Raw genomic sequence first — 25,366 nt, forward strand, 5'->3', positions numbered from 1 at the left:
TGGTGGCATTGTATAACCGAGAACCAGCATACCTTAAGGTGCGGGAGCAAGAAAAAGCACAGGAACACTGGAAGGATGCATATCCAATTGCTTTCTCTGAACTAGTCACCTACATCTGTGAGATGAAAAATGCCAGTGAGAGGCCACCGATTTTCAAGCTTGCTGATTTGACCAAGCTTTACAAGCAGAGGCTGGAACAGCTTGGTGTTGACTCGCCTGATGTTCATCCTACTCGACTCAAGGATCAGCTGCTTTTGCACATTCCACAGCCACAAGCTAATTGCCAAGGACGAGAAGTTCTGTTGGCTGTTGAAACTGATGTAGGTTCAATCCTATGAGAAGCATCTTGTTATGGTGAAGCAATCCATCTAGCAAAAGCCACTGGGATAATAAGACAAGACATGCTCTGTCAGAAGTCGAATTTCAGCAGCTATTTTCATGACAAAGACTTAGAACAGTCTGTGCCACCATCACTGCTTCAGTTTGTATGCATGATCGAACATGGTGCAGACATCAAGTCCCAACTCCATCATGGAGTGTCGAAATCAGACAACTGCTTCACCAAATACAAGGAAGGAAAGGATGTCCACAGGCATTCCAAGGACCGGGAGCCACATTTTGCAGTCTACATGGGCCTGTACATGTTTGCCAAGACGAGGAGGAGACAAATAATTGAAATGCTCCATGAGAATGGGCTCAGCATATCATATGACCGAGTCCTAGAAATCTCAGCACAGTTAGGAGAAGCAGTTGTTGCACAGTATGTGGAAGATGGAGTACTCTGTCCCCCAGTCTTGAGAAAGAATTTGTTCACAACTGGAGCAGTTGATAACAAAGATCATAATCCAATTGCAACCACAGGTGAAACATCATTACACGGTACAAGTGTGTCCATTTTCTAGCATCAAAACACAGGAAATCCTGGTGATGAATGTGAGCCACTCAAACTAGATATAGAGTAGAAAATGAGGGTTAAAAAAGTTCCAGAGCTTCCAGAAGCATACACCAATATTCGACCAGCATACATCACCAAAAACCCCAATCCTACTCCAGTTGCAAGCCAATCCTTACCAGCACCAGAGTCAATCAGGTCACATTTGAAAGAAGAATATTCTTGGTTGGAGGAGGTCTTCCTCACTGAGAATGTGGCTGATGTGAAGCAGAAATGACAAGCACAGTCATTGTCACAAAAGGAGAGGATGCCATTAGCAACACAGTGAAGTCTCTGGATGCTGTGTCCCCATGTTGTCACAAAGCAGCTGACAGTCGAATATTTGTTCATGCTAGGGATACAACGACTGATGGGAGCAAGTCTATAACCATCAAGGCTAATTACACAGATATGTTAGTCATAGCAATATCTGTACTGCCATCCTTCCAGAAACTAGGTCTTCAGGAAATGGGATTGCCTTTGGCCAAGGAGCCCATATGCGATGGATTCCAGCCCATGAGGTAGTTTCTGCAATTGAGCTTGAGAAAGCTAGAGGGATCTCCTCACTGGATGTGACATTGAGTCTGCCTTCAGCGGGAAAGCGAAGAAATCTGCATGGCAGACTTGGAACGTATTTGATGATATTACTGAAACATTCATCAATCTCAGCCAGCATCCAACATTGATTCGTGATCTTGACATGCAGGGGCTGGAAAGATTTGTTGTCCTCATGTACGACAGATCAAGTGCAGCCACTGGTGTGGACGAAGCAAGACTAGATCTGTTTGCCCGAAGCAGAGGCCGTACAACTCAATTCCACCAACACAGGCAGCCCTCAGAGAACATGCAAAGCATGAAGCCTACCAGGCTGGGATCATCTGGGGCCAGGCAGTCCACTGTAATCCACACATGAGCAGTCCAGCTGAATGGGGGTGGACACAGAAAGGAGAAGCATGGCAGATGCATTGGACAACACCACCACCGATTGCAGCACGCTGTCAAGAATTGACAAAGTGCTCCTGTAAGAAGGTTTGCAAAGGAAGATGCAAGTGCTCTCAGGCAGAGCTTCCCTGCACATCACTCTGCAGCTGCATATGTGAACAGTAGTAGATCGAGAAACAGCAGCACTGTATGCATAACTTTGAAAATGTACTAGCCGGGACAAAACTTATGTAAAGAAAGACAAACATCTTGGTGGTCATCTTGAGAAATATGTCTCAGAGTGCTTTTTAAACAGGAAAATATAGTTCAGCGGACTTCAAAACATAGGAATCCACACTTAGATTATGCAAATCAGACAACTACAAATATTTCCAAGCAAAACATCTGCTTCGGGTGGTTATTTTGGCAGCCATCTTGAAAATGGCCACCATCTTGGATTTTCAATTGGCCAATCAGGCAGATTTGATTAGTATACCTTGGAGGACACTTGTGCCAAATTTGATGCTTGTGTCATCATTTGCTCGATTTTTCTGTAATCTGTCCCACTACAATGGGGTACACTTGAGAACAGGCAGGAATGGTGGCTACAGACGGACTAACAAAGAAGTATCGAGAATGTTCACTGAAAGTGAACTTGACCTGTTGCAAGGGAAGAACAATGATTAGAGGTGGACCCTGCCTACTTAACCTCCTACAGGCCGAGTTTATACAAAGGGAGAACAGACATGAGTGGTCTCAGCAGGTGAAGTCAGGGCTCCCATGAGCACAAAACAAGCAGAAGCTGCAGGGAAGAAGGAAAGAAAAACAACCAGCTGACTCCAACAAACAGCATCTGAACAATTCCAATAATTCCAAAAAACAGTCAATACTTTCAAATTCTGCCAAAAGAAATTAACATACATGTGATAATTTATGTGGGCAGAAAACCTATCACACACAAAATTTGTGCTAGCTTTCACTCAACCTGATTTACAGAACAACCATGCACACACCAAAAATACCAAAAAGGCAAAGAAAATAGGAAACTTCACAGCCAGTCACATTCTGGGGCTAACAGCGACATCAGGAAAGTTCCGCCTGTAAGGCAGCCATAAAAAAAATATGACAGGCATACAGGCAACTGGACAGATAGCCTTAAACACCAACCTACGTCCACTATAACATCCATGTTTATTCACTTAAAACACCATACCTTTACTAACTTGCATCAAGGAATAATCCTTTACAAAATAAAGAATGGTTTACTTTTTCTTGACAGATATGGCTGACTCTATATGACCTGGCTTTTTGTGATGAAACACTTATTCGTACAGTAAACTGTCAATATCTACTAAATTTCAGGTGTAGCCAGATAAAGTGCAGTTTCACATATACAGTAAATCCCCTCGTATTCGCGGAGGATGTGTTCCCTCCCACCATGAATAAGTAAAATCCATGAATACTTAAAACCCCTCTAAAAACACTTAGAACTGGCTATTTTGATAGTTTAAAATACAAAAAAACCACTAAAAATGCTTATGCCTAAGTATTTTAATAGTTTTATCACAAAAAAGTGCATTTAGTCATGAAAATGATATGAAAATACAGTAATTAGTGAATATTTCTCAGTGAAAAATACTGCAAATGGGCGAATTTTCCACAAATAATGGGTAGATAAGTTCCATAGAGAAATCTGCAAATACATAAGTCCGCGAATAGTGAGACTGCGAATATGGAGGGTTTACTGTACAGCCACCACCCTACTTACAAACAATCAGATACATACAAATGGGATCACTAATTAAAACTGTGTTCAGAGCACTCCCCTGTGCCACCTGTAAGTTCAAACATTGTTCTGCGTGCCTATTCTATGTACTGTATGCACAGCAAACCCCCCATATTCACGGGGGATGTGTTTCAGACTCCCCCGCAAGTAGTTAAAATTCGCGAATACTTAGAAACCCCCTCTAAAAACACTTAAAACTGCCTATCTTGAAAGTTCAAACACCAAAGTATGCTAAAAAATACCAACCATATCAAATATACATTAAACTATTATCCTATTACCATATTAATCTTTGAAATGATATTATTAATATAATTTCAAAGTCATCTTAAACATTTTGTCATTAAAAATATACATACGTACTATATGGCTTACAACTATGTGTGAAAATAATCCAGTCCCCCTTAAATATTCAGCCATGCATATTTTCTTTCACACTGTTACAAGCTATCCCATTTCCTTTTAGAGAGAGAGAGAGAGAGAGAGAGAGAGAGAGAGAGAGAGAGAGAGAGAGAGAGAGAGAGAGAGAGAGAGAGAAACACAAATATGTATGCACATTTTAAAAAATTTAATACTATGTACACATAGTATTAAGATTACTACATATGTTAATCATATGGGTACTCACCAGTGATGAATGTTGATTAAAGATGATGATGATGAGTTAGCTGTGCAGTCCGATAAACGATGAAGATATGACTGCACAGCAAAGCAAAGGAGTTACATCTCCTCTAAGGGCACCTCTTCACCTTCAGGTGCTTCGGGAGGCACTTCTTCAGGTGATTTGGGAGGCACTACTTCAAGTGATTGGGGAGGCACTACTTCAAGTGATTGGGGAGGCACTACTTCAGGCAATTTGGGAGGCTTTGGAGGGTCCTTCTTCGTCTGTGTGATGAACATGGTGATGGGCAGCTGCTGTCACTGCTGCTTCATGGTGGTGAGGGCTTGATTGTAAGGCTCCTATGCTAAATCAATAATGTATGAAAACTTTAAGGAGTAATTCTATATAAGGATCCCATGTTGAAACAAACTCCTGCGTATCCTTGATCATTCTCCTAACTTGGGACAGACGTTCCAAAGTCAGGCCCTCCTCCTCCTGCTCTTCCCCTGAACCTGGCATATCTTCTTCCTCACTGGCAGACTTTGTCAGGTCTTCCAAATCCTGGTCCATCAGGGGGTCAGAGTGGGCATCCTCGGTGATGTCCTTGAAGCCTTCTCCACTAAGAATCCTCGCCAACTGGACTGCCTTATTAAAGGCAGTCCCTGGTTTACAACGGGTCCGGCTTACGATGTTCCGAGGTTACGACACTTTTCAAATATATTCATCAGAAATTATTTCCTGGTTTACGATGCATGTTCCAGGGTTAAGACGCGTCGTACGCCGATCTGACAGAAGAAATATGGCTCCAAAACGGCAGAATAATCAAAATTTGGAGTTTTTTTTATGAAAAACTCAATAAAAATAGTTTACATTGTTTTCTATACACCCAAAGCATTAAAAGTAGGGTTTTCTAAGGTTTTATGACGATTTTCGACAGTTTTTCGGTTTACAACGATTTTCGGTTTACAACGCGGCTCAAAAACGGAACCCCCGTCGTAAACCGAGGACTGCCTATAATGACTGAATGTTGAATTCTTCAGGAGAGAAGCCCCTGTAATCGTGGACACACTCGGGCCACAACTTGTTCCAGCATGTATTCAGGGTCTCCCTCTTCATGTCCTTCAACTATTGGTTGATGACAGACAGACATGTGGCAGTGTTAGGAACAATCGTTTGCCGATTGTTCCCTTAGTGGGTTGTTGCCTCCTTTGTTTGTTTGTTTTTCTTGCTGGCGAGTTGACGTGTGGTGGATGGTGTCAGACTTCGCCAGTCAGGTCCAGGACAGCAGCAGGTCATGGCAGTAGAGCAGCGGAGAACATTCTTTTGGACGCGATGGTTGTCTTATCGGCTCTGTCGTGGGAGTCCAGTCTGGGAGAACTGTTTCTGAGGACTTGATGGTTGCCGTGTCGGCTCTGTTTAGTTGTCCTGCAGTGTTGGTTTTTACAGTTCTCGATTTTTTTTTTTTTCTCTATGCTGCTTGTTTTTTATTTATTGTTACTATTGTTGTTTATGATTTTATGCTGCCTGTGTCTTATGATTCTTTTGTATTTAATTATGTGAATTTTATGTTGCTGTCACGTGTTAGTTTATTGATTTGGTCATTTTAAGTTTTTTTCTCTCCTGGACCTGACTCACTTGTAATTTATGTAAATAAATTAATATTAAAGTAACTTTTTGTATTTGTTCTGCTCCTCCCTCCTTTATTTGTCACCTCTCGTCAGTCATTACAGCCCCATAGCTTGTTTCGTTTAGAACCTGTCGATCTCGAGAGGCGAGATCGTAATATTGGCGACCTTAGGCCAGGGATGGTTCTGTTTTGGCTGGCGGGGGTGTGGCAGTATCGGGGGAGAGTATTCTGTTTGTCAAAAAAAAAAAAAATTTTTATTGTAAATATTTTTTTTTCTGTTAGGTGGGGAGGTGTTAGGAACAATCGTTTGCCGATTGTTCCCTTAGTGGGTTGTTGCCTCCTTTGTTTGTTTGTTTTTCTTGCTGGCGAGTTGACGTGTGGTGGATGGTGTCAGACTTTGCCAGTCAGGTCCAGGACAGCAGCAGGTCACGGCAGTAGAGCAGCGGAGAACATTCTTTTGGACGCGATGGTTGTCGTATCGGCTCTGTCGTGGGAGTCTAGTCTGGGAGAACTGTTTCTGAGGACTTGATGGTTGCCGTGTCGGCTCTGTTTAGTTGTCCTGCAGTGTTGGTTTTTACAGTTCTCGATTTGTTTTTTTTTTTTTCTCTATGCTGCTTGTTTTTTATTTATTGTTACTATTGTTGTTTATGATTTTATGCTGCCTGTGTCTTATGATTCTTTTGTATTTAATTATGTGAATTTTATGTTGCTGTCACGTGTTAGTTTATTGATTTGGTCATTTTAAGTTTTTTTCTCTCCTGGACCTGACTCACTTGTAATTTATGTAAATAAATTAATATTAAGGTAACTTTTTGTATTTGTTCTGCTCCTCCCTCCTTTATTTGTCACCTCTCGTCAGTCATTACAGCCCCATAGCTTGTTTCATTTAGAACCTGTCGATCTCGAGAGGCGAGATCGTAATAGGCAGTCATGAATTTACGCCAATAGTCTTTTAGTGTAAATTCATTGCCATTGTCCACTGCATTCATAAAGTGCTGGAGGGAGTTCCCGTGTATAGTGCCTTGAAGGCATGGATCATGCCCTGGTCCATAGGCTGGAGAAGGGACGTGGTGTTGGGAGGGAGGAACTCGAGCTGACTCCCTTTTAATAAAGATCAAGAGGGTGGCCACCAGCATTATTCATGATCAGCAACACCTTGAACTCCATGCCCAAGGCGCTCAGATGTTGCCTAACTTGAGCGATGAAGCTCTGAGGGAACTAGTATTCTGTAAGGACTTTGGTGATCCAAGCCTTAGGGTTATGCATCCAGAACACAGGCAGCAATGCCTTGTTCTTATTCTTGAGGGTCCTGGGGTTTGTAGTCTTGTAAATGAGGCCTGGTTTTAGCATGAAGTCATCCGCATTCCCACACATTAGGAGGGTAACCCAATCCTTCTGGGCCTTGAATCCAGAGGCTTTAGCTTCGTCCTTCATGAGGTATGTCTGGGAAGGCATCTACCAGAACAGGCCAGTCTCGTCCATATTGAACAGCTGTTCTGGATGGTAGCCCTTCTCCTGGATGATTTTCTTGAAGGTCTCCGGATATTTCACTGCCACTTCAGTGTCTGCAGAAGCTGATTCCCCATGCAGAGAAGCAGATTTTAGGTGGAGCCACTTTTGAAATTGGTGGAGCCACCCCTTGTTGGCCTGGAAACCTTGAGGCGCTGATGATGGTCCTGCTTGGGGCTCTTTGTCTTCTTCTTCTTCTTCTTCCGCTTCTATAGGCGTGGGTCCATTGAAGCCTAAGAATTCTAGTTCCCCTTCTTCATCGCCTTCTGTGCCTCTACATCACCCCTTCCTCTGCCTGTACCATGTTGTCGCCTTCCATTGCAGTCGATAACTATTGACAGAGTTGTCACACTTTCTTGTGAATGATGTTGGAGTCGAGGGGCACGTTCTTCTTTCAGCAGTCCTTTATCCAGAATGCCAGCACAGATTCCATCTTCACAACTGTTTTATCCTGCACTGTCGCAACTGTTTTTGCATTACTGAAGAAGCTCATGCTTACAGACTTTCGTATCTCCACCTCTTTCTTCTTTATGTACCGCACCAAGCTCTCATTAACATTAAAATGGTGGCCAACCACGGCGAAACTTTTGCCCTCCTTTAGTATATTGAGAACTTTCACCTTCTCCTCGAGTTTCATGACCATCTTCTTTCTTTTAGGCTCTTCGCCAGAAGCCTTAGAAGGAGCAGGGTGTTTTTTAGGAGGCATTTATTGCTGATTACCACTGATACACAAAGGTTAAGAACCCACACACAAAAATCTGCAATTTCACCCGATCAGAAGATGCTACGTACTACGCATGAACTGGGAAAGATGCTGTAGATGTGGTCTCCCAGAATTCCATGTTCGCGAGATGGTCTTGAGCGTTCAGCCAATCAACGCCAAGGGAAAAGAATAGCACTCCTGGATTGGCTACTTTGTAGATGACAGCCAATAGCGTGTCAAGTATCATTGGTCCTGGGTAGACAGCATCCCAGCATCTCGAGTTCTTTGTATTTGCGGAGAGGTGGCTTGGGTGAAGCACCTTTTAAGAAAAACAATTACAGTAAACCCCCGTATTTGTGGGGGATGCGTATGACCCCCCCCCGCAAATAGCTAAAATCTGCAAATACTTAAAACTCCTCTAAAAACACTTAGAACTGCCTATTTTGATAGTTCAAACACAAAAAACCCTCTAAAAATGCTTCTACCTCAGTATTTCAATAGTTTTATCACAACAAGTGCATTTAGTCATGAAAATATGAAAATACAGTAATTAGTGAATATTTCTCTGTGAAAAATACCGCGAATGGGTGAATTTTCCACGAATAATGTGTATATACATTCCACAGAGAAATCCACAAATAGGGGAGTCCACGAATAGTGAGACCGCGAATACGGGGGTTCACTGTATATGTTAGTGAAATTTTGCTATGTTTATTTTAATATATTACAGTAAAGTACTGTAATGTCTGAAAATTAGTAAATCATTTTTCATCATAAAAAAATGTATTTACGGTACAAAAAACCCCCTGTATTCGTGTTCTCACGATTTGTGGACTCACCAGTTTGTGGGATTTTCTGTGGAACATATCTATAAATCATTTGCGAAAAATTTGGCTATTCGCGGACTTTTTTGCCGGGAAATATTCACTGATTAGTGTATTTTGATGTTATTTTCATGACTAAATACATTCTTTATGATAAAAAAAATGATTTACTATTTTTTCCAATATTAAGATTAATAATAATAATAATAATAATAATAATAATAATAATAATAATAATAATAATAATACTGTAATGTTAAATAATAATAATCCATAACTCAAAGAGAGAGAAAAACTGGTTTTCTCCTCTCCATTCAGGATGGACCCAACCTCATTAAAGCGAAGATAGATGCTCAGAATTGACACTATTGAAATATTAAAGTTATATTAAAATACTATTGAAATTATATTAAAATGATATACCTGTATAAGTGTTTCAGGATGATAGCATAAGCATTTTATGAGGGCACATTTTATGATAAAATGATGATTTATGGTACATATTAATTTTCAAATACTGTATTAATATTAAGTTTAATAAGATTAAATAATAACATTAAATAAAAATAATAATTCTCTCTCTCTTATTTAGATAAGAGAATTTTTCCAACATGTAATATGTACATATTTTTCTTTTGTATGATAAATAAATAATTTACCTAATAAATACTAATTTTCAAATATTAAGATTAAATAATAATAATAATAATAATAATAATAATAATAATAATAATAATAATAATAATAATAATAATATATTAATATTTTCCATGCATTTGTGTATTAAATTTTTTAACATTTTAAACAAACAAATGGTGATTCCCAGTCTTTTTATACTGCCTTGAGACAGGAGGGGGGAGGGTAAATGTCAATTTACTTGACAGTTTGACATATTGGCCGGAGGAGAAGGGGAGTGTTGCCCTCAGAAGCTCAAAGATTTCAATCTGTTGATATCTTAAGGCATTATTCTCCCCCCCCCTCTCTCTCTCTCTCTGTCTCAGGAAAAGATGCTGTTTGTGTGTGTGTGTGTGTGTGTGTGTTCAGTGTTTTAAAAATGTGTAGCAAAGGTATTACATCTTTGGAAGACAAAAAATAAACATAAATTTTTTTGTTGTCAGAGAGATTAAAGAGAAACTCTCCTGTTTCTTTCTCTATTTTTCCCCACCCAGCCTTGTTGAATATAAGTCGAAGTGGTAACTCTCTTTCTCTCTGCTTTGGCTGGAAGGCTTAGAAGTATGTATGTATATATTTTTAAGGGTACTAATGTTGAAGATGACTTTGAAATTATATTAATAATATAATTTCAAAGATTAATACAGCAATAGGATAATAATTTAAGGTATATTTGATCTAGGATGATACTTTAAGTATACATTTGGTAATTTGAACTTTCAAGATAGGCAATTATAAGCATTTTTAGAGGGGGGGTTAGCAAGTATTCGTGGATTTTAACTATTCATGTGGGGTCTGGAACGCATCCCCACGAATACAGGGGGTTTACTGTAGTCATGAACATATACTTAGTACGTACAGTACATGAAAATAGCACGTACCGCGGACATAAACATACGTACCCTGCTATTCCCATTGTCTTATGTATTTTAGATATGCTCTATGTACTACTGGTAGTACTACGTATCATCCTAAAACACTTTATGTATGTAATATTTAAAAATCATCTTACAAGAAGACATTTCATAAAATGTACAGTACTGTATGCGCAGAATATCAATGTGTATACAGTAAGTAAGTAAGTAAGTATACCTTAGTTTTACCAGACCACTGAGCTGATTAACAGCTCTCCTAGGGCTGGCCCGAAGGATTAGACTTATTTTACGTGGCTAAGAACCAATTGGTTACTTAGCAACGGGACCTACAGCTTATTGTGGAATCCGAACCACAGTATAGCGAGAAATGAATTTCTATCACCAGAAATAAATTCCTCTAACTCTTCATCAGCCGGCCGCGGGAATTGAACTCCGGCCCATCGAATGACAGTCTGAAGCTCAACCCACTCAGCCAAAGAAGGGCTAATGTGTATACAGTGGAGGAAAATGACCCAATATAACTCAGTTCATTGTTATCTCTCGTGTGTGTGTGTTTTGTGTGTATGATACTACGGACTAAGAATATTTTTTGAAATCGTGCATTAAGATGTCCTCTAAATGCTCTGCTTCTCCTAAGGCTTCTGGTAAAGAGGCTAAGCGCCAGAGGACATTACAGTTAATGACTGATGAGGAGAAAGTAGACATGATTGTTATGTTAAGAGAGGGCAGAAGTCACGGAGAAGTAGCAGCCCATTACGGCATGACATTAAGTGTGGTTGCCTGCATCAAGCACGAGTGTGAACAAGGTAAAATACTTGGGGAGGCCATTCTTGGAGAACTCACCGCCCTCTTTACTATCCCACTAATGGACCAGGATACTGAACAATTTCATGGTATGTACAAATTTATTAAGAAAGTCAGGCAGCTGCAGACAATGACAAAGGCATTGGATAATAATGAAGAAAGGGCCACAAATATTTCCAGTACCAATAATGAGGTCGTGCAGCCCTACTGTACCACCTTCGTTGCCATGTTCAAATACCTTAACATGACAAAGCCTCCTAAAACCCCTGATGAAGCACCTCCTGAAGAAGGTGAAGAGATGCCCTCAGAGGAGATGTAACTCCTCTGCTTTGCTGTGCAGTAGTCATATCTTCATCATCATTCATCATACTGCACAGCCAATTCATCATTATTATCTATAATAATAATCAACATTCATCACCGGTGAGTAGCCGTATGATTTAATCTTATTTATTATTATTACAGGTACCCATTATTTATTATTATCACAGATACCCAGTGTAGTATTACATACTATTATTATTTTATTTAATCTTATTATTTAATATTACTGTACTATTATTATTTAATTTTACTACTATATACTGTAGTATTATTATTTAATTTCATTATACAGTAAATAATATGAAAATACAGAATATTGCTTTACAAAAAAGAAAAAACTCTGCGTCCACGAATAGGCAGGTTCCCCACGAATATTTTTATAGATAGATATGTTCCACAGAAAAAACTGTGAATGGGCAAGTTTTCCCGTGAAAATTTTGAGATAAGTTCCACAGAAAATCCCGCGAATAGCTGAGTCCGCAAATCGTGAAAACGTGGATACGGAGGGTTTACTGTACAGTGAATTGTGTTTTAGGATGGAAAAATGTACAGTACTGTATTGACTTTATATCATACTGAACTCAGATATGTGTGAAGAGTACAGTAACCAACTTACAAACAATTCAATACACAAAAGGCCATCGGGAATGTAGCTTGTTTGTAAGTAGGGTGGTGCCTTATACCCGAGTGTTCCTTATTAGTCATTCCTTATTAGTCACGGCAATTATAAAACCCAAAAATGATTTCAAAGAAAATCTAATTATAGTATTTACCTTGTGCTGGAAAAACATGGCACAATTTAAGCGAGTGTTGAGATGTTGCCACTCCAAATACTCGTCTACTTTTGCCTGTGCTTGCAACTCCTTAGGGTACCAATGGTCTGGAACATTAGGCTTGCGGGAGAGGTATCGAAGAATGGCCACACTGTCATGAAAATGATACCATGGTATTATTCAGTCTCAGCAACTACAGAATCTCATCTTAAACTACCAGCACACCAAGTATGTACATATACTCCTCTACAGTCAATTAAGCCAGTAAAGCAGTTGCAGTAAATTCCCTGAACTTATCACTACCCATTTCAATCTTTTCCTTTCACTCTTTACCTTTCAGTAAGCTTGAATCCATTATCATCTATTGCAGGCACTAACTGGAATGGATTAATCTGGGCATACTCTTCAGTTCTGTGCTCTCCTGTAAAATTAAGGCATTTCATAGAGTCTGCATTACGAAGAAATATAAAATTGCAACCTAGTCTTTATATGGAAGTATCTTTGAGTGAAAGCTGGCTTTGGTTGTTTAAACTTAGTAACAAGGTCACCAATAAACAAATAAACAGGGGGTTGAAAGGATGTTGCAAACACTCATTAGTAATGCCTAAAGTGCACCATGTGAGATGTACTCATGGCACTAACCCCCTACAAGTCTTCCTCTTGGAGCTAAACTAAAGCCACTGAAATGGTGACACTCCTTCACATTCCTTACAAGGGTAGTTCTAGAGACAATCCTGGACCATGCAAAAGGCACAAAATTTGTCAGGATCAGTGTCAGGGGAGGACAAACCTGCCCCTCCTACAACTTACACTCATCCGTGCCAAAGACACCTCACAAAGTCTGCTTTCCAACCCATACCAGACTCACACACATATATGACAACTTAACAAAAACAAAACAAGGGAAAGTATATTTTCTGAGTGAAAAACTTGCAACAACCAAAGTCAAGTGGGGGTGACAGCAGAACATACTTTCTTTGGCATAGCAGCCAAAGAAAGTATGGGTTCAAACACATGAGTGGCTGCAACTTCCTCAAACCCCTGCCCTGCCCCCACCCACCATCTGCAGGCTTCAACAACCAAACCAGCTTTCCCCCTAAGGTACTCAGATATAAGGACAGCAGTTGGTATACATCAGATCAAAGAAAGTGCATATTAACAAAATTTTTAAGAACAAAATGTTAAAACAATTAAAAGTAACCACTTACTGAATAAACACTAACAAACATTCTGAGGGTTTAAACATTCTGCACTGCCCTGTGCCAAGCATATTTCATTATTCTTACTGTTAAACCATAAAATGATTTTCCTTAAAGTTTCATTACTCCAAATGGTTGTGAGTTTGAGGAAAGCTGTACATACTACTATTTTAAAGTGCCATGCACTATACATTTCTTTTTGTTTAATTTCCTCTCTATTTTCTTTTTATTTGTAAGCATTCTACTCTGTAATATCGTACTTTGTAACGTAAGAGTCTTTTAGGATTGTTACACAAAAATCTTTACATTATGGCTGATATTTGCTAAGAGCTGGCCGATGTACTTAACCTGGATAAGGAAGGTAATTGTTTTGAATAGTTACTTTTATTCTGCTTTATATATGTTAATTATGGTGTGTGATACCTGTAGAGTTTCAAGTCTAAGTATCTAAGACTCGTATTTCTCGAGTGTTTTCTTTGTGGTTTCTATGGGCGTAGCGGATATCCTTTTCCAACCATATCATCAGTTTATTCTCAAGGGTGGGTGGGTTCATTCTAGTTGGAATGGGGAAGTCAGTCAGTATTTATAGGGTCCCAAGTAGTCGACGGGGTGTTTGCCAAATTTTGATTGGCCACCTTGGCACACTTTAGTGCCCTGAGTGAAGCCATCTTCCAGACCTTGATGGTTGCACCCGTCTCTGCTTGTGGATGCTGCAGCCTGGGTGGGTAGTACTGGGAAGGTCACTCACAGCAGCTGGAGGCCTCACCTGATTAGTCCGTTCATTTAGCTCAGGTGTGCTGGCAGGCAGTATTCTATGGGCCACCATCAGGAGGAGGGAAGTCTCTTGCGTGGTGTTGAGGCTAGGCCTTTCCTTATCAATAATTCTGATATTAGGAATTATATCCTTCTGTGTTATTTTAATGTTATAGTCATTCTTGGCATGATTATGGATGGTGCCTTCCTGAATGTGGCAGGAGATCCTCTTGGAGAATTTCATTGTGGTCATACTGCTGTAAGTGCCATGGCATTCCTGGACTGGGTATTTGTACTGGTAGACCACGTTGGTACTCTTCAGGGGTCCTGTGTCGAGGGGGCCACTGGTCTTTTTGCTCTTAGAGTAAATAACTAATTTCACCTTTTTTCCTGGGTCCGTAGGGCAGACGTTTCCTTCTATGTTGTTTTGAAGGGTGTGCTCATCTTTGTACTTGTGAAACACTCCCATGTAAAAGAAAGAGATTCCTTGAAGGGCTTCGGGGTGAGGCTCCTGCTGATACCATGTATCAATGGTTCTATGGATGCATTTTGTGATGTCCTGGTTGGAATACCCATTGTTAATTAAAACCTGGGCAACATGTTCTAATTCAGTGTGTGTTCTTCCAAGAAGAGCTGTGTGAAAGAGCTCTCCTGATGAAGGCACTGATTGCAGTGCATTTGTATCTCTGGACACTCACTCTCCCCATTCAGGTACATGCCCAAGTTCACTGGTTTTGCATATACTTGTGTTACGAAGCGCTCCTCCTGTTGCCCGACGAGGACATCGAGGAAGGGGAGGCGACGGTTACAGCAATATTCTATGGTGAAGTTGAGGCAACTGTGGTCATGGAAAGCTTGTTGCTTACGAAGGTGTTGTCAGATACAGCGCAAGAATAGTGGAATGGACGAAGGCTGAACTCTGCAGCATAGACCAGAAAACTAGAAAACACATGACAACACACAAAGCACTACACCTAAAAGCAAATACAGACAGACTATACATAACACGAAAGGAAGGGGGGATAAGGCTACTAAGCATTAGAGGACTATGTCAACATCGAGAGCAGAGCACTTGGGCAATATCTGAAAACCAGTGAAGAAGAGTGGCTAAGGAATGCATGGGAAGAAGGACTGATAAAAGTAGACGAAGACCCGGAAATATACAGAGACAGAAGAATGAAAAACACAGCAGAGGAATGGCACAACAAACCAATGCACAGACAGTACATGAGGCAGACAAAAGAACTGGCCAGCAATGAACATGGCTATGGCTACAGAGGGGAGAACTCAAGAAGGAAACAGAAGAATGCTAACAGTGGCACAAGATCAGACCCTAAGAACCAGATATGTCCAAAGAACAATAGATGGAAATAACATCTCACCCATATGCAGGAAGTGCAATATGAAAGACGAGACCATAAACCACATGGCAAGCGAATGTCTGGCGCTTGCACAGACCAGTACAAAAAGAGGCATGATTCAGTAGCAAAAGCCCTCAACTGGAGCCTACGCAAGAAACACCAGCTAGCTTGCAGTAATAAGTGGTGTGAACACCAACCTGAGGGAGAGATAGAAAACGATCAGGCAAAGATCCTCTGGGACTATGGTATCAGAACAGATAGGGTGATATGTAACAATAGACCAGACGTGATGCTGATTTACAAAATCAAGAAGAAAGCATCACTCACTGATGTGGCAATACCATGGGACACCAGAGTAGATGAGAAAGAAAGAGAAAAAATTGATGAGTATCAAAACCTGAAAATCGAAATAAGGATATGGAATATGCCAATGGAAATTGTACCCATAATCATAGGAACACTAGGCACAATCCAAGATCCCTGAGGAGTCCAGAAAAACTAGATGCCGAAGTAGCTCCAGGACTCATGCAAAAAAGTGTGCTACTAGAAACAGCGCACATAGTGAGAAAAGTGGTGGACTCTTAAGGAGGCAGGATGCAACCCGGAACCCCACACTATAAAAACCACCCAGTCGAATAGGATGACTGTGATGGACAAAAAAAAATAAATAAATAAATAATACCATCTCATCAGGATCTTAAAAATCTTGTGATTACCAATATAGATTGAAAAATATTTGTGTTTCTGTATATAATAAAATAGTGGCATTTATGGATAGGTTTAACAAAGCCTGATTTAGAATACAAGTCCTTCATGGGTATTACACTCACATAACCCTGCTCCTGAGTGCTCTGAATATAAAGTAATGATAACAATTAAACATTTATTGTGTGAATGTCCAGAGTATAATCAGCAGTGAACATCAAGTTTTAGAAATAAATCAATCAGTGAAATGTTGTCAGAAACTTCAACTTTGAAGTTAATCCAATTAGAGTTTTTGAAAATTTGTAATTTAATTGACAAAATATAAATAAAAACTATTTATTTAAATAATAATAATATGGGTATTACAGTCACCTGAAGTACTGTTTATTTCCAAAAACCAAAGTCAAGCACAGGATCTAGAGTCAAAGTACAAAACAGTATAACATTACTAAAATGTGCATCATGAATCACTAACAACTGGCAACTAGCAGACTTCCAAACTCTGCAACAAAATCTGTCATTTAGCCCCATGATAAAAAATCTCAGAATTTTACAGAGATCTTGATAGCAATTAAAAATTTTGATGAGACTACTTAATGAAATGGTTGTCAAATGCACAGTCATTTTTACATTACAAACTCCCGGTATTTGCGGGGAATGCGTACCACACGCCCCCGCAAATAGCTAAAACCCACAAATACTTAGAACCCTTCTAAAAACACTTAGAACTGCCTATTTTGATTGCTCAAACACACAAAAAAAACTAAAAATGCTTATACCGGTATTATCTTACTTAAGATGGGGTTAGGTTCCAAAAAAGCCCATCGTTTGTTGGAAAAATCATATCTCGAATATAGCCTAGCCTACACTAGGGTATTCGGCACCATGTATACATATTTGGTAGCCTAGCCTACACTATCAAGTATACAGTACTCTATACATACATGGTATAGTAATTATTAATATCAGCTAATTCTAGAGGTTCATGCAGAGTGACTTATGATAATTCAATACAAAGAGAAATTGAATAAGAAACAAGAATTAGCTTAGTCTACACTATGGTATATCATATACACATACGGTAGCCTAGGCTACATTACACGTGTACTGTACTCTATACTCACATATTGCATTATACAAACATCAACATAACGAATATGCATCTTTTCCATGGATCTTTTAAATGTTATGCCTTAATTCACTGTATCCAATAATATTGTATATATTCTTATATTGCTTTTGTGTTATAAATTGCGTCACAGCAATCAATGTTTTGGTTTGAAATTGATTATGCGGCAAGTTTATTTCGCATATTTAACTCAGTTCAGAGCACTTTTCCTGCTTATAGTTAGCATAAATGAATCTCTAGATACTTTATTTTTATGGGGCAAGGTTATTTTTTGCTATACAGTGTTTTTAAGTCTATTAATTTAGTTATTTTTTTCATTAATAATGATGTTGACTGTTTGAGGGCATTTGTTTTGTGTAAAACCAAATCAAGATTCTGTTCGCTATTTTCACTTGATTTCATCATAATACGAGCTTTATGTACTTATCGTTTATCTGCGTAAAAATAGCATTAATGTGTTCTTTCATGCCCAGTAGTTTTGATTAAAATACATTCTCTCCAATTTCAATTACGGTCGAGTTTCATCCATGTTCCCGGTGCACAATGATTTATAGTCATTAGCAGCTTGAACACTGTTTTCTCAGCTTCAGCTACAACTTGCAGCTTAAATTTAGGAGTATATTTCCTTGCCAATCTTTTATCCACACTGAATAAGGGTATAATGTAAAAATATATCAGTCCTGCTCTACTTAACGTCATTTGTACTATAACTACGGTAACTGTGTATTACCGTACAATACAGCCCTTCATTGGCTGAGTCGGTAGAGCTTCAGACTGTCACTTGATGGGGCGGAGTTCAATTCCCCCGGCCGGCCGATGAAGAGTTAGAGGAATTTATTTCTGGTGATAGAAATTCATTTCTCGCTATAATGTGGTTCGGATTCCACAATAAGCTGTAGGTCCCGTTGCTAAGTAACCAATTGGTTCTTAGCCACGTACAATAAGTCTAATCCTTTGGGCCAGCCCTAGGAGAGCTGTTAATCAGCTCAGTGGTCTGGTAAAACTAGGGTATACTTTCTCGGTTGGTTGTTTATAGCTGTACGCATTTATGCAAGAGTATAACGTTACTAACAATACTTTTATCATTCTCTTTTACTTTTTTAACTAGAATGGGATAAAGAGACGGAGGGAAAGAAGTTGGTCTATTGTAATTTGGTCTCGCACGCTACCTGACTGAAAACTGCTGCCTGCGCCCACATGAAATTTAAAAATATTTTATAAATATCGTTGTATCGGTATTAATTACTTACCCAATTGCAAAATCGAATTATCGTAAGGCAATTATCGTAAGGCAAATTATCGTAACTCAAGCACTATCTGAGTATTTTAATAGTTTTATCACAAAAGGTGCATTTAGTCATGAAAATGAGATGAAAATACAGTAATTAGTGAATATTTTTCAGCAAAAAATACAGTGAATGGGTGAATTTTCAGTGAATAATGTGTATATATGTTCCATAGGTGAGTCCGCGAATCGTGAGACCGTGAATAAGGGGGTTTACTGTATATACATAAAAACTCTTCAAGTCGCCAAACAGTCATTCTGAGGCCCATTTATTTTCTAAAATATGTCATTTTTATAATAAAATAAAGTTTTAGAACATACTTACCCAGTGATTACATACCTAATAGTTTAACTCGCTTGGCAGCTAAAATTTTGAAATTTGTGGGTTGTGCTAGTTTGTTTTGGGTAGGTGACTTGCCCCACCCACTTTCGGGGGAAAGAGAGGAACAACTTGGCAAAGAGCTTCAATTTGTTTATGCCCTTGTGTCCATGTGAAGGGAGGAGGGAGGGCTCCGATCATATAATTACTGGGTAAGTATATCTAAAACTTTATTTTATTATAAAAATGTCCTTTTTATATAAGTAACTTACCCAGTAATTACATAGCTGATTTCCACATTGATAGGAGGTGGGATGTGTGACACATCTACCCCAAAACATTAGGAATGGTAGAGAATTTAAGAACAGAAAAGCTGCTAACACTGATTCAATGTTTGTTGTTTCCTTACCTGATAAGAGCTGCTGCAAGTAAATGCTGCCTCTGGCTGGCGCTCATCTTATCGTATAGAGGCGAGGCGGTATAGCCGTGAAGCGCCTACTACTTTAGTGGGTACTTTGCAGCAAAGGACAAATTCCAATGGCTAGCAAAGAATACAAGTTGCCCCTGCCCAGGGCGCAGTACCACAAAATATAACCAGAACAAAGACACGGTCAACTATACCACAAAAATAATAAAACCACTGCCCAACCATTAAAAACTGGTGAGTACTCCAGGTACACAGTACCCCCAGGCTCCCTTAAGACTCAGAGGAAGGGCATTCTTAGGCATAGGGTATGAGGGGTTCTTCACTGAACACCAAAGACTGGTTGAAGATCTACAAATTTCCTTCGTTCTGCAAAGGTAATACTGTACTTCAGTGCGTTCACGGGACATAGAACTCTCTCATCTTCATCTGGACCCAATATATCAGTCAGGCTTTTAATTATAAAAGAATGGAACCAGGGCTTAGATGGTGTCTCATTCTTAGCCAAGAATCCCAGGGAAAAAAGAACAAACTGCATTCCCTTGGGAGAAGCCAACTCTCTTATCCAAAGCATGAACTTCACTGTCCCGTTTCGATGTTGCCAGAGCAACCAGAAAAAGGGTTTTTCTAGTTAAGTCTCTTAAAGAAATTAACTGCATGGGCTCAAAACAAGGACCAGATAACATCTAAGAACTATGTCCAAGTTCTATGAGACCACAGCTACTTCCTTCTGTTTGGCAGTATCAAAGGACTTAATGAGGTTCAACAAATCTTGGTTAGAGGACATATCCGTTCCTCTGTGTTGGAAGACAGAGCTTAACATGGCCCTATACCCCTTTAAAGTATAAGTGGAAGACTTCTAGACGTTCTTAAATATAGCAGAAAATCTGCTATTTCTGCTACAGAGGTTTGGGTAGAGGAGATATAGTGCCTTCTACACCAGGCCTGAAAGATCGCCCACTTGGCCTGATAAACTTTGTCTGAAGATTACCATTTACACTTGGCAATGGATTCTGAGGCTGCTCTTGAAAAGCCCTTCTTTCTAAGTAATCTCTTGACAGTTTGTAACCTGTCTGGGCTAGAGTACAAATCCTTGATGAAACCGCGGTTGTCTGAGTAGCTGCTGCTTTTAAGGCAGTAACCTCGGGAAATCCACCAGCAGATCGAGGAGATCTGGAAACCACTCTTTCGCTGGCCAAAATGGTACTATTAAAATCATTGAAACGTTTTGGCAAGACCAAAACTTGTTTATTACTTGTCTCAACATAATGAACAGTGGAAAGGCATAGAGTTCTTTGTTTGACCAGCCCTGTAACATGGCATCTGTCGCCCATGCTAGAGGATCTGGGACTGGTGAACAGAACAATGGGAGACGATGGTTTCTGGTAGCAGCGAAAAGATCCAATACTGGTTTCCCCCAGTTTCTGGAGGTCTAAGCAGACCAGAGGGTCTAGTGTCCACTCCATGGGGAGAACCTGTTTTTGGTGGCTCAGTTCCTCTGCCAGAACACTGAGCCTTCCTTGAATAAAACTAGTCACTACTCTGGTGCTGTTCTGGTCCGTCCAGAGGAGGAGGTCTCTTGCTGATTTGTATGGGGAGAAGAGTGAGTTCCCCCTTGCTTTTTTATGTAAGACAGGGCAGTCATGCTGTCTGAGTCGACTGCCACTGTCTTGTTGCACACATCCGATGTGAAGGATTGAAGACCTAGGTGTATTGCCTTTAATTCCTTGACGTTTCTATGCCAGGATTTCTGCTCCTGGGACCATGTCCCGGAGACTTCTTTGCTCCCTAGAAGAGCTCCCCAACCTAGATCCAACAGATCTGAGAAGAAGTCTAGGTTTCTTTACCTCGGGAGTTACAGAAAAGCAAATGTGTCTAGGAGATTCTTCCTGTCCCAGCTGACCCTTAGAAGAAATTGTAGAGGTCTCACATTGAGCCTGCCTAGGGAGATGAACTGTTCTATGGAAGAAAAGGTGCCCAGAAGACTCATCCATTTGTTGGCTGAGCAGTCGTTGAGAGTCAAAATCTCGTTTATTGTCTTCAGGCAAGACTCTATTCTCTTTGGGGCTGGGAAAGCCCAAAATCTCGGAGAGTCTATCCTCATCCCTAAGTAATGAATCTCCTGAGAAGGAGGCAGTTGGATTTGTGCACATTGATGAGAAGTCCTAAGTCTGGGCCAGGAGAAGGGTTCTCTGAAGGTCCTCCGTACACTGCTCTCTTGATCGGGTCTCGAAGGAGCCAATCGTTGAGGTAAGAGGATACAACAAATGCCCCGTATTCATGGGCGATGTGTTCCAGACCCCCCTGCAAATAGTTAAAATCCATGAATACTTGCTGATCCCCCTCTAAAAATGCTCATAACTGCCTATCTTGAAAGTTCAAGTACCAAACGTATACTTAAAGTATCATCATACATTAAATATACCTTAAATTATTATCCTATTACTGTATTAATCTTTGAAATTATATTATTAATAATAGCATTTCCAAGTCATCATAACCAAATCAGAGAGAAAGAGTTACCACTACGACTTATATTCAACAAGGCTGGCTGGGGCAAAAAAGAGAGAGAGAGAGAGAGAGAGAGAGAGAGAGAGAGAGAGAGAGAGAGAGAGAGAGAGAGAGAGTGAGTTTATCTCTTTAATCTCTCTAACAACAACAAAATTTATGTTTGATTTTCTCTTACAAAGATGTATTACCTTTACTACAAATTTTTAAAATACTATGAACACACTCACACACACACAAACAGTATCTTTTCCTGAGAGAGAGAGAGAGAGAGAGAGAGAGAGAGAGAGAGAGAGAGAGAGAGAGAGAGAGAGAGAGAGAGAGAGAGAGAGAGGCTCAACTAAGTATCTATTTATCTTTCTATCTATCCATTTCTCACATTCTACCCTTTGGAGAGAGAGAGAAGAGAATAACTCCTTATGATATCAAAAGATTGAAATCCATGAGCTTCTCAGGGCAACATTTCTTCCCCTCCGGCAAATATATCAAACTGTCAAGTAAATTGACATTTACCCTCCCCCCCTCCTTTCTCAAGTCGAGGATAAAAAGATTGGGAATCGCTATTTGTTTGTTTGAAACGTTAAGTAATTTCCTACACAAATTAATGGAAAATTTCATATTATTACTATTATTATTATTATTTAATCTTATTAATCTTATTATTTGAAAATTAGTACTTATGAGGTAAATCATTTATTGTACAAAAGAAACATACGTACATATTACATGTCGGAAAAATTCTCTTATCTAAATAAGAGAGAGAGAGAAAAATTATATGCGCTTTCTCCGGACAGTTTAACCTTCCCATTTCATTTTGTATCCGTCACTTACTTTAAGGCATGTTACTCTGGCTAGTTCCGGTAAATTTATTTTGTTTTATTTATTATTTTATTATTTATTTTGTTTTGTTTGTGTGAGATTTTTTACCCGGTTACCTCCTGGATCTTTCCAGCTGGTTTCACGGCTTTATTTAATACTGTGTTGCTCCGGCACACTACTCCGGCACCTTACACAGTGTACTCATAATCTCATACTCTTACAGGTGGTAAGCTGCCAAGAAGAAGGGTGCTCCGCAGCCCTCCATCAGGCCAGCGGCCACGAAGTTTGTCGGTCTCACTCCGGATGTGCGGTCCACGTAGGGGATCTTATTGTTTGGCACCCTGACGGATGTGATGTTTGCTACGCTCTTTACGAGCAGGCTATCGATGATTCGGTAGGTGATCACGCATCTTTCCTTCTTAGCCAACTGTAATTTTCACATATTACCAATTCCCCCCGCCTTCGGTAAACCGCAATAATGTTTTTCTTCCGGCAGGCTGACCGCAAGTCTCGTGATGCTTCGCTTCAGGCCCTTAAAGTCTGGGTTAGCGGCTTTGGACGCAACGTAGGAGCTGGCAATCCCTACATACTCTCGAAGGACATTTGTAATGTCCTTTTTCCTGGCGCTTGGATCACAGCTTCTGTCACCGACGATGTTGCTGCTCCGTTGGTTGCCGGGATTCGGGAGTTGACCCAGCCCTCTCCAGACAGTTCGGCTCTGAGCGGCAGCGTTCCAGAAGACGCGGCGGAACTCGATCTCGGCCTTGAGTCTCCGAGCATTATCCCGGAGCATCAAGCAGGTAAGGGGGTAAGTGAGGCAGGTTCTCCACTGTTTAGCTCTCCTTCTTCCTCTGTTGCTTCTTTTAAAGGCTTCTCTAAATCTTCATACCTTACGGGCACGTCTGGGTCTATTGCCCCGAAGGTGAAGTCCGTTAAAAAGAAAACCTTACCTACTCCGGCAGGCCGATATGGGGTCCCTCCGGCGGCGGCACGGGCGACGAGCCCCGTTCCGTCGACGAGTACAGCCTCTCCTTCCGGGTCCCAAGCGGAGCCTCAGTCACGTCAGGTAGTTCCCCCTTCTCCTTCTTTGGATACGTTTCATTTCTTTGAACAATTCCTTGAAAGAATCGACGCGAGGTTTGAGAAGATCGACGCGAGGGTAGACAGCAAGCTGTCTGGTCTTGCTTCTTCTTTTCAGTCTCTTTCGGAGAAGGTGGAATCACAACAAGGTTCTCGTTCTAGGTCTCATTCTGTTCCTGACCCTTCCACTCTCCCTCCCTTTGATCTGGGGAATCCTTGGCGTCTGGCCCTTTATGCTCCCGAGTACAAAGGTACTCTTACCATAGAGGGTTTGGGCACGAGGAGAATGGAAGAGTTGGAGTTCTATCCTCCGGACCTGACATCTCCCTACACTGGGTTTGCCAGGCTGAAAGGAGAGGTTTGGAACAGGTCTGATAAAGTCCCTAAGGAGACGGTTATCTATCCTAGGGACCAAGCCCAGTCGTCTTTGATGAGGACCCTTACAGAGTGGCAAGCGGAGAACACTAAGCTTACACCAGCTAAGGGAGTGTTCACTATGTTCACTCTCAGTGATGTTCTCCTTCTCCCTTGCACTTCGAAAGTGGCTCTCTGACTGACTAGTCAGGCTTGCTTCGAAGGTAAACCCCTTCCTCATCTCCGAGAGACGGACCCGACATCTCTCGTCTTTCCCAGAGGCACCGAATTCTGGAAGGGAGCCCCTAATACGTTTACAGTGACTCGGCTTGACCCAGACTGCGCTTCTGATCTGTTCAGTGAGCAGCTCCCTAAGATCCCGGAGACGCTCTTGAAAACAGAGGCTGATACTAAGGAAAGGCTCACCAGGTCTTTGAACTCTTTGGCTTTAGCGGAAGCAACTTCTTTGGTTTATAGGGAAGATCCATTATTCCAGGTCTTGACGAAATCTCTCTTGGCGAGTTTTCAACAAGACCTGTTTGACTTTATGACTGCCCGACTGGCCTGCCGGAAGCACATCTTTTCAGCAGCCACAGTTCGGCATGAACCAAATAAGCTTCTTAAGAGTTCGATCTGGGGAGCTAATCTTTTCCCACAGGAAGAAGTTGATGCAGTCTTATCTGAGGCAGCTAGGGTCAATCAGAGTCTCCGTTCCCGTTGGGGTCTGCCCTATAAAAGGAAACAGTCTGATCTTACCGGCCCTCCCACAAAGTCCAGTAAGAAATTTAAACATTTCAAACGTCTTCCAGCTCAGTCCTTGGTTCAGGTTCCTTTACAGGGTCAGCCTTCGACCTCTTCCTCCCATCCTCCGCCTCAGTATGTCCTGGTGAACCCGGCGCATCAGTCTTTGGCTGCTCCCTCCTATGTCTCCTCCCCAGCTTTCAATCCTGCATATGAAAGTCAGGGGAAATTTCGCTCCAGACAATCAACCAGAGGCAATAAGCAAACACAGGACCGATGACATACATCCTGTGGGCGGGAGGCTGTACCATTTTCGAGCTCGGTGGACCTTCTGTCCCT

The 25,366-nt window shown here is 40.7% G+C and overlaps 1 protein-coding gene across 4 annotated transcripts in view; it reads right to left on the bottom strand.

Annotated features, from left to right (window-relative positions):
• The window catches only part of LOC136825259 (glutathione S-transferase theta-1-like), a 138,584-nt gene that overhangs the window by 49,536 nt on the left and 63,682 nt on the right, over window positions 1-25,366 (bottom strand). For all 4 annotated transcript variants that reach the window (XM_067081312.1, XM_067081314.1, XM_067081313.1 and 1 more), the window contains 2 exons: window positions 12,684-12,771; window positions 12,351-12,501 (listed from right to left, as the gene is read on the bottom strand). In XM_067081312.1, the coding sequence (XP_066937413.1) occupies window positions 12,351-12,501; window positions 12,684-12,771 (239 nt within the window). The remainder of the gene's footprint in view (window positions 1-12,350; window positions 12,502-12,683; window positions 12,772-25,366) is intronic.

Source organism: Macrobrachium rosenbergii, chromosome 37 (assembly GCF_040412425.1).
Source record: "Macrobrachium rosenbergii isolate ZJJX-2024 chromosome 37, ASM4041242v1, whole genome shotgun sequence".
NCBI classification, from domain to species: Eukaryota; Metazoa; Arthropoda; class Malacostraca; order Decapoda; family Palaemonidae; genus Macrobrachium; species Macrobrachium rosenbergii.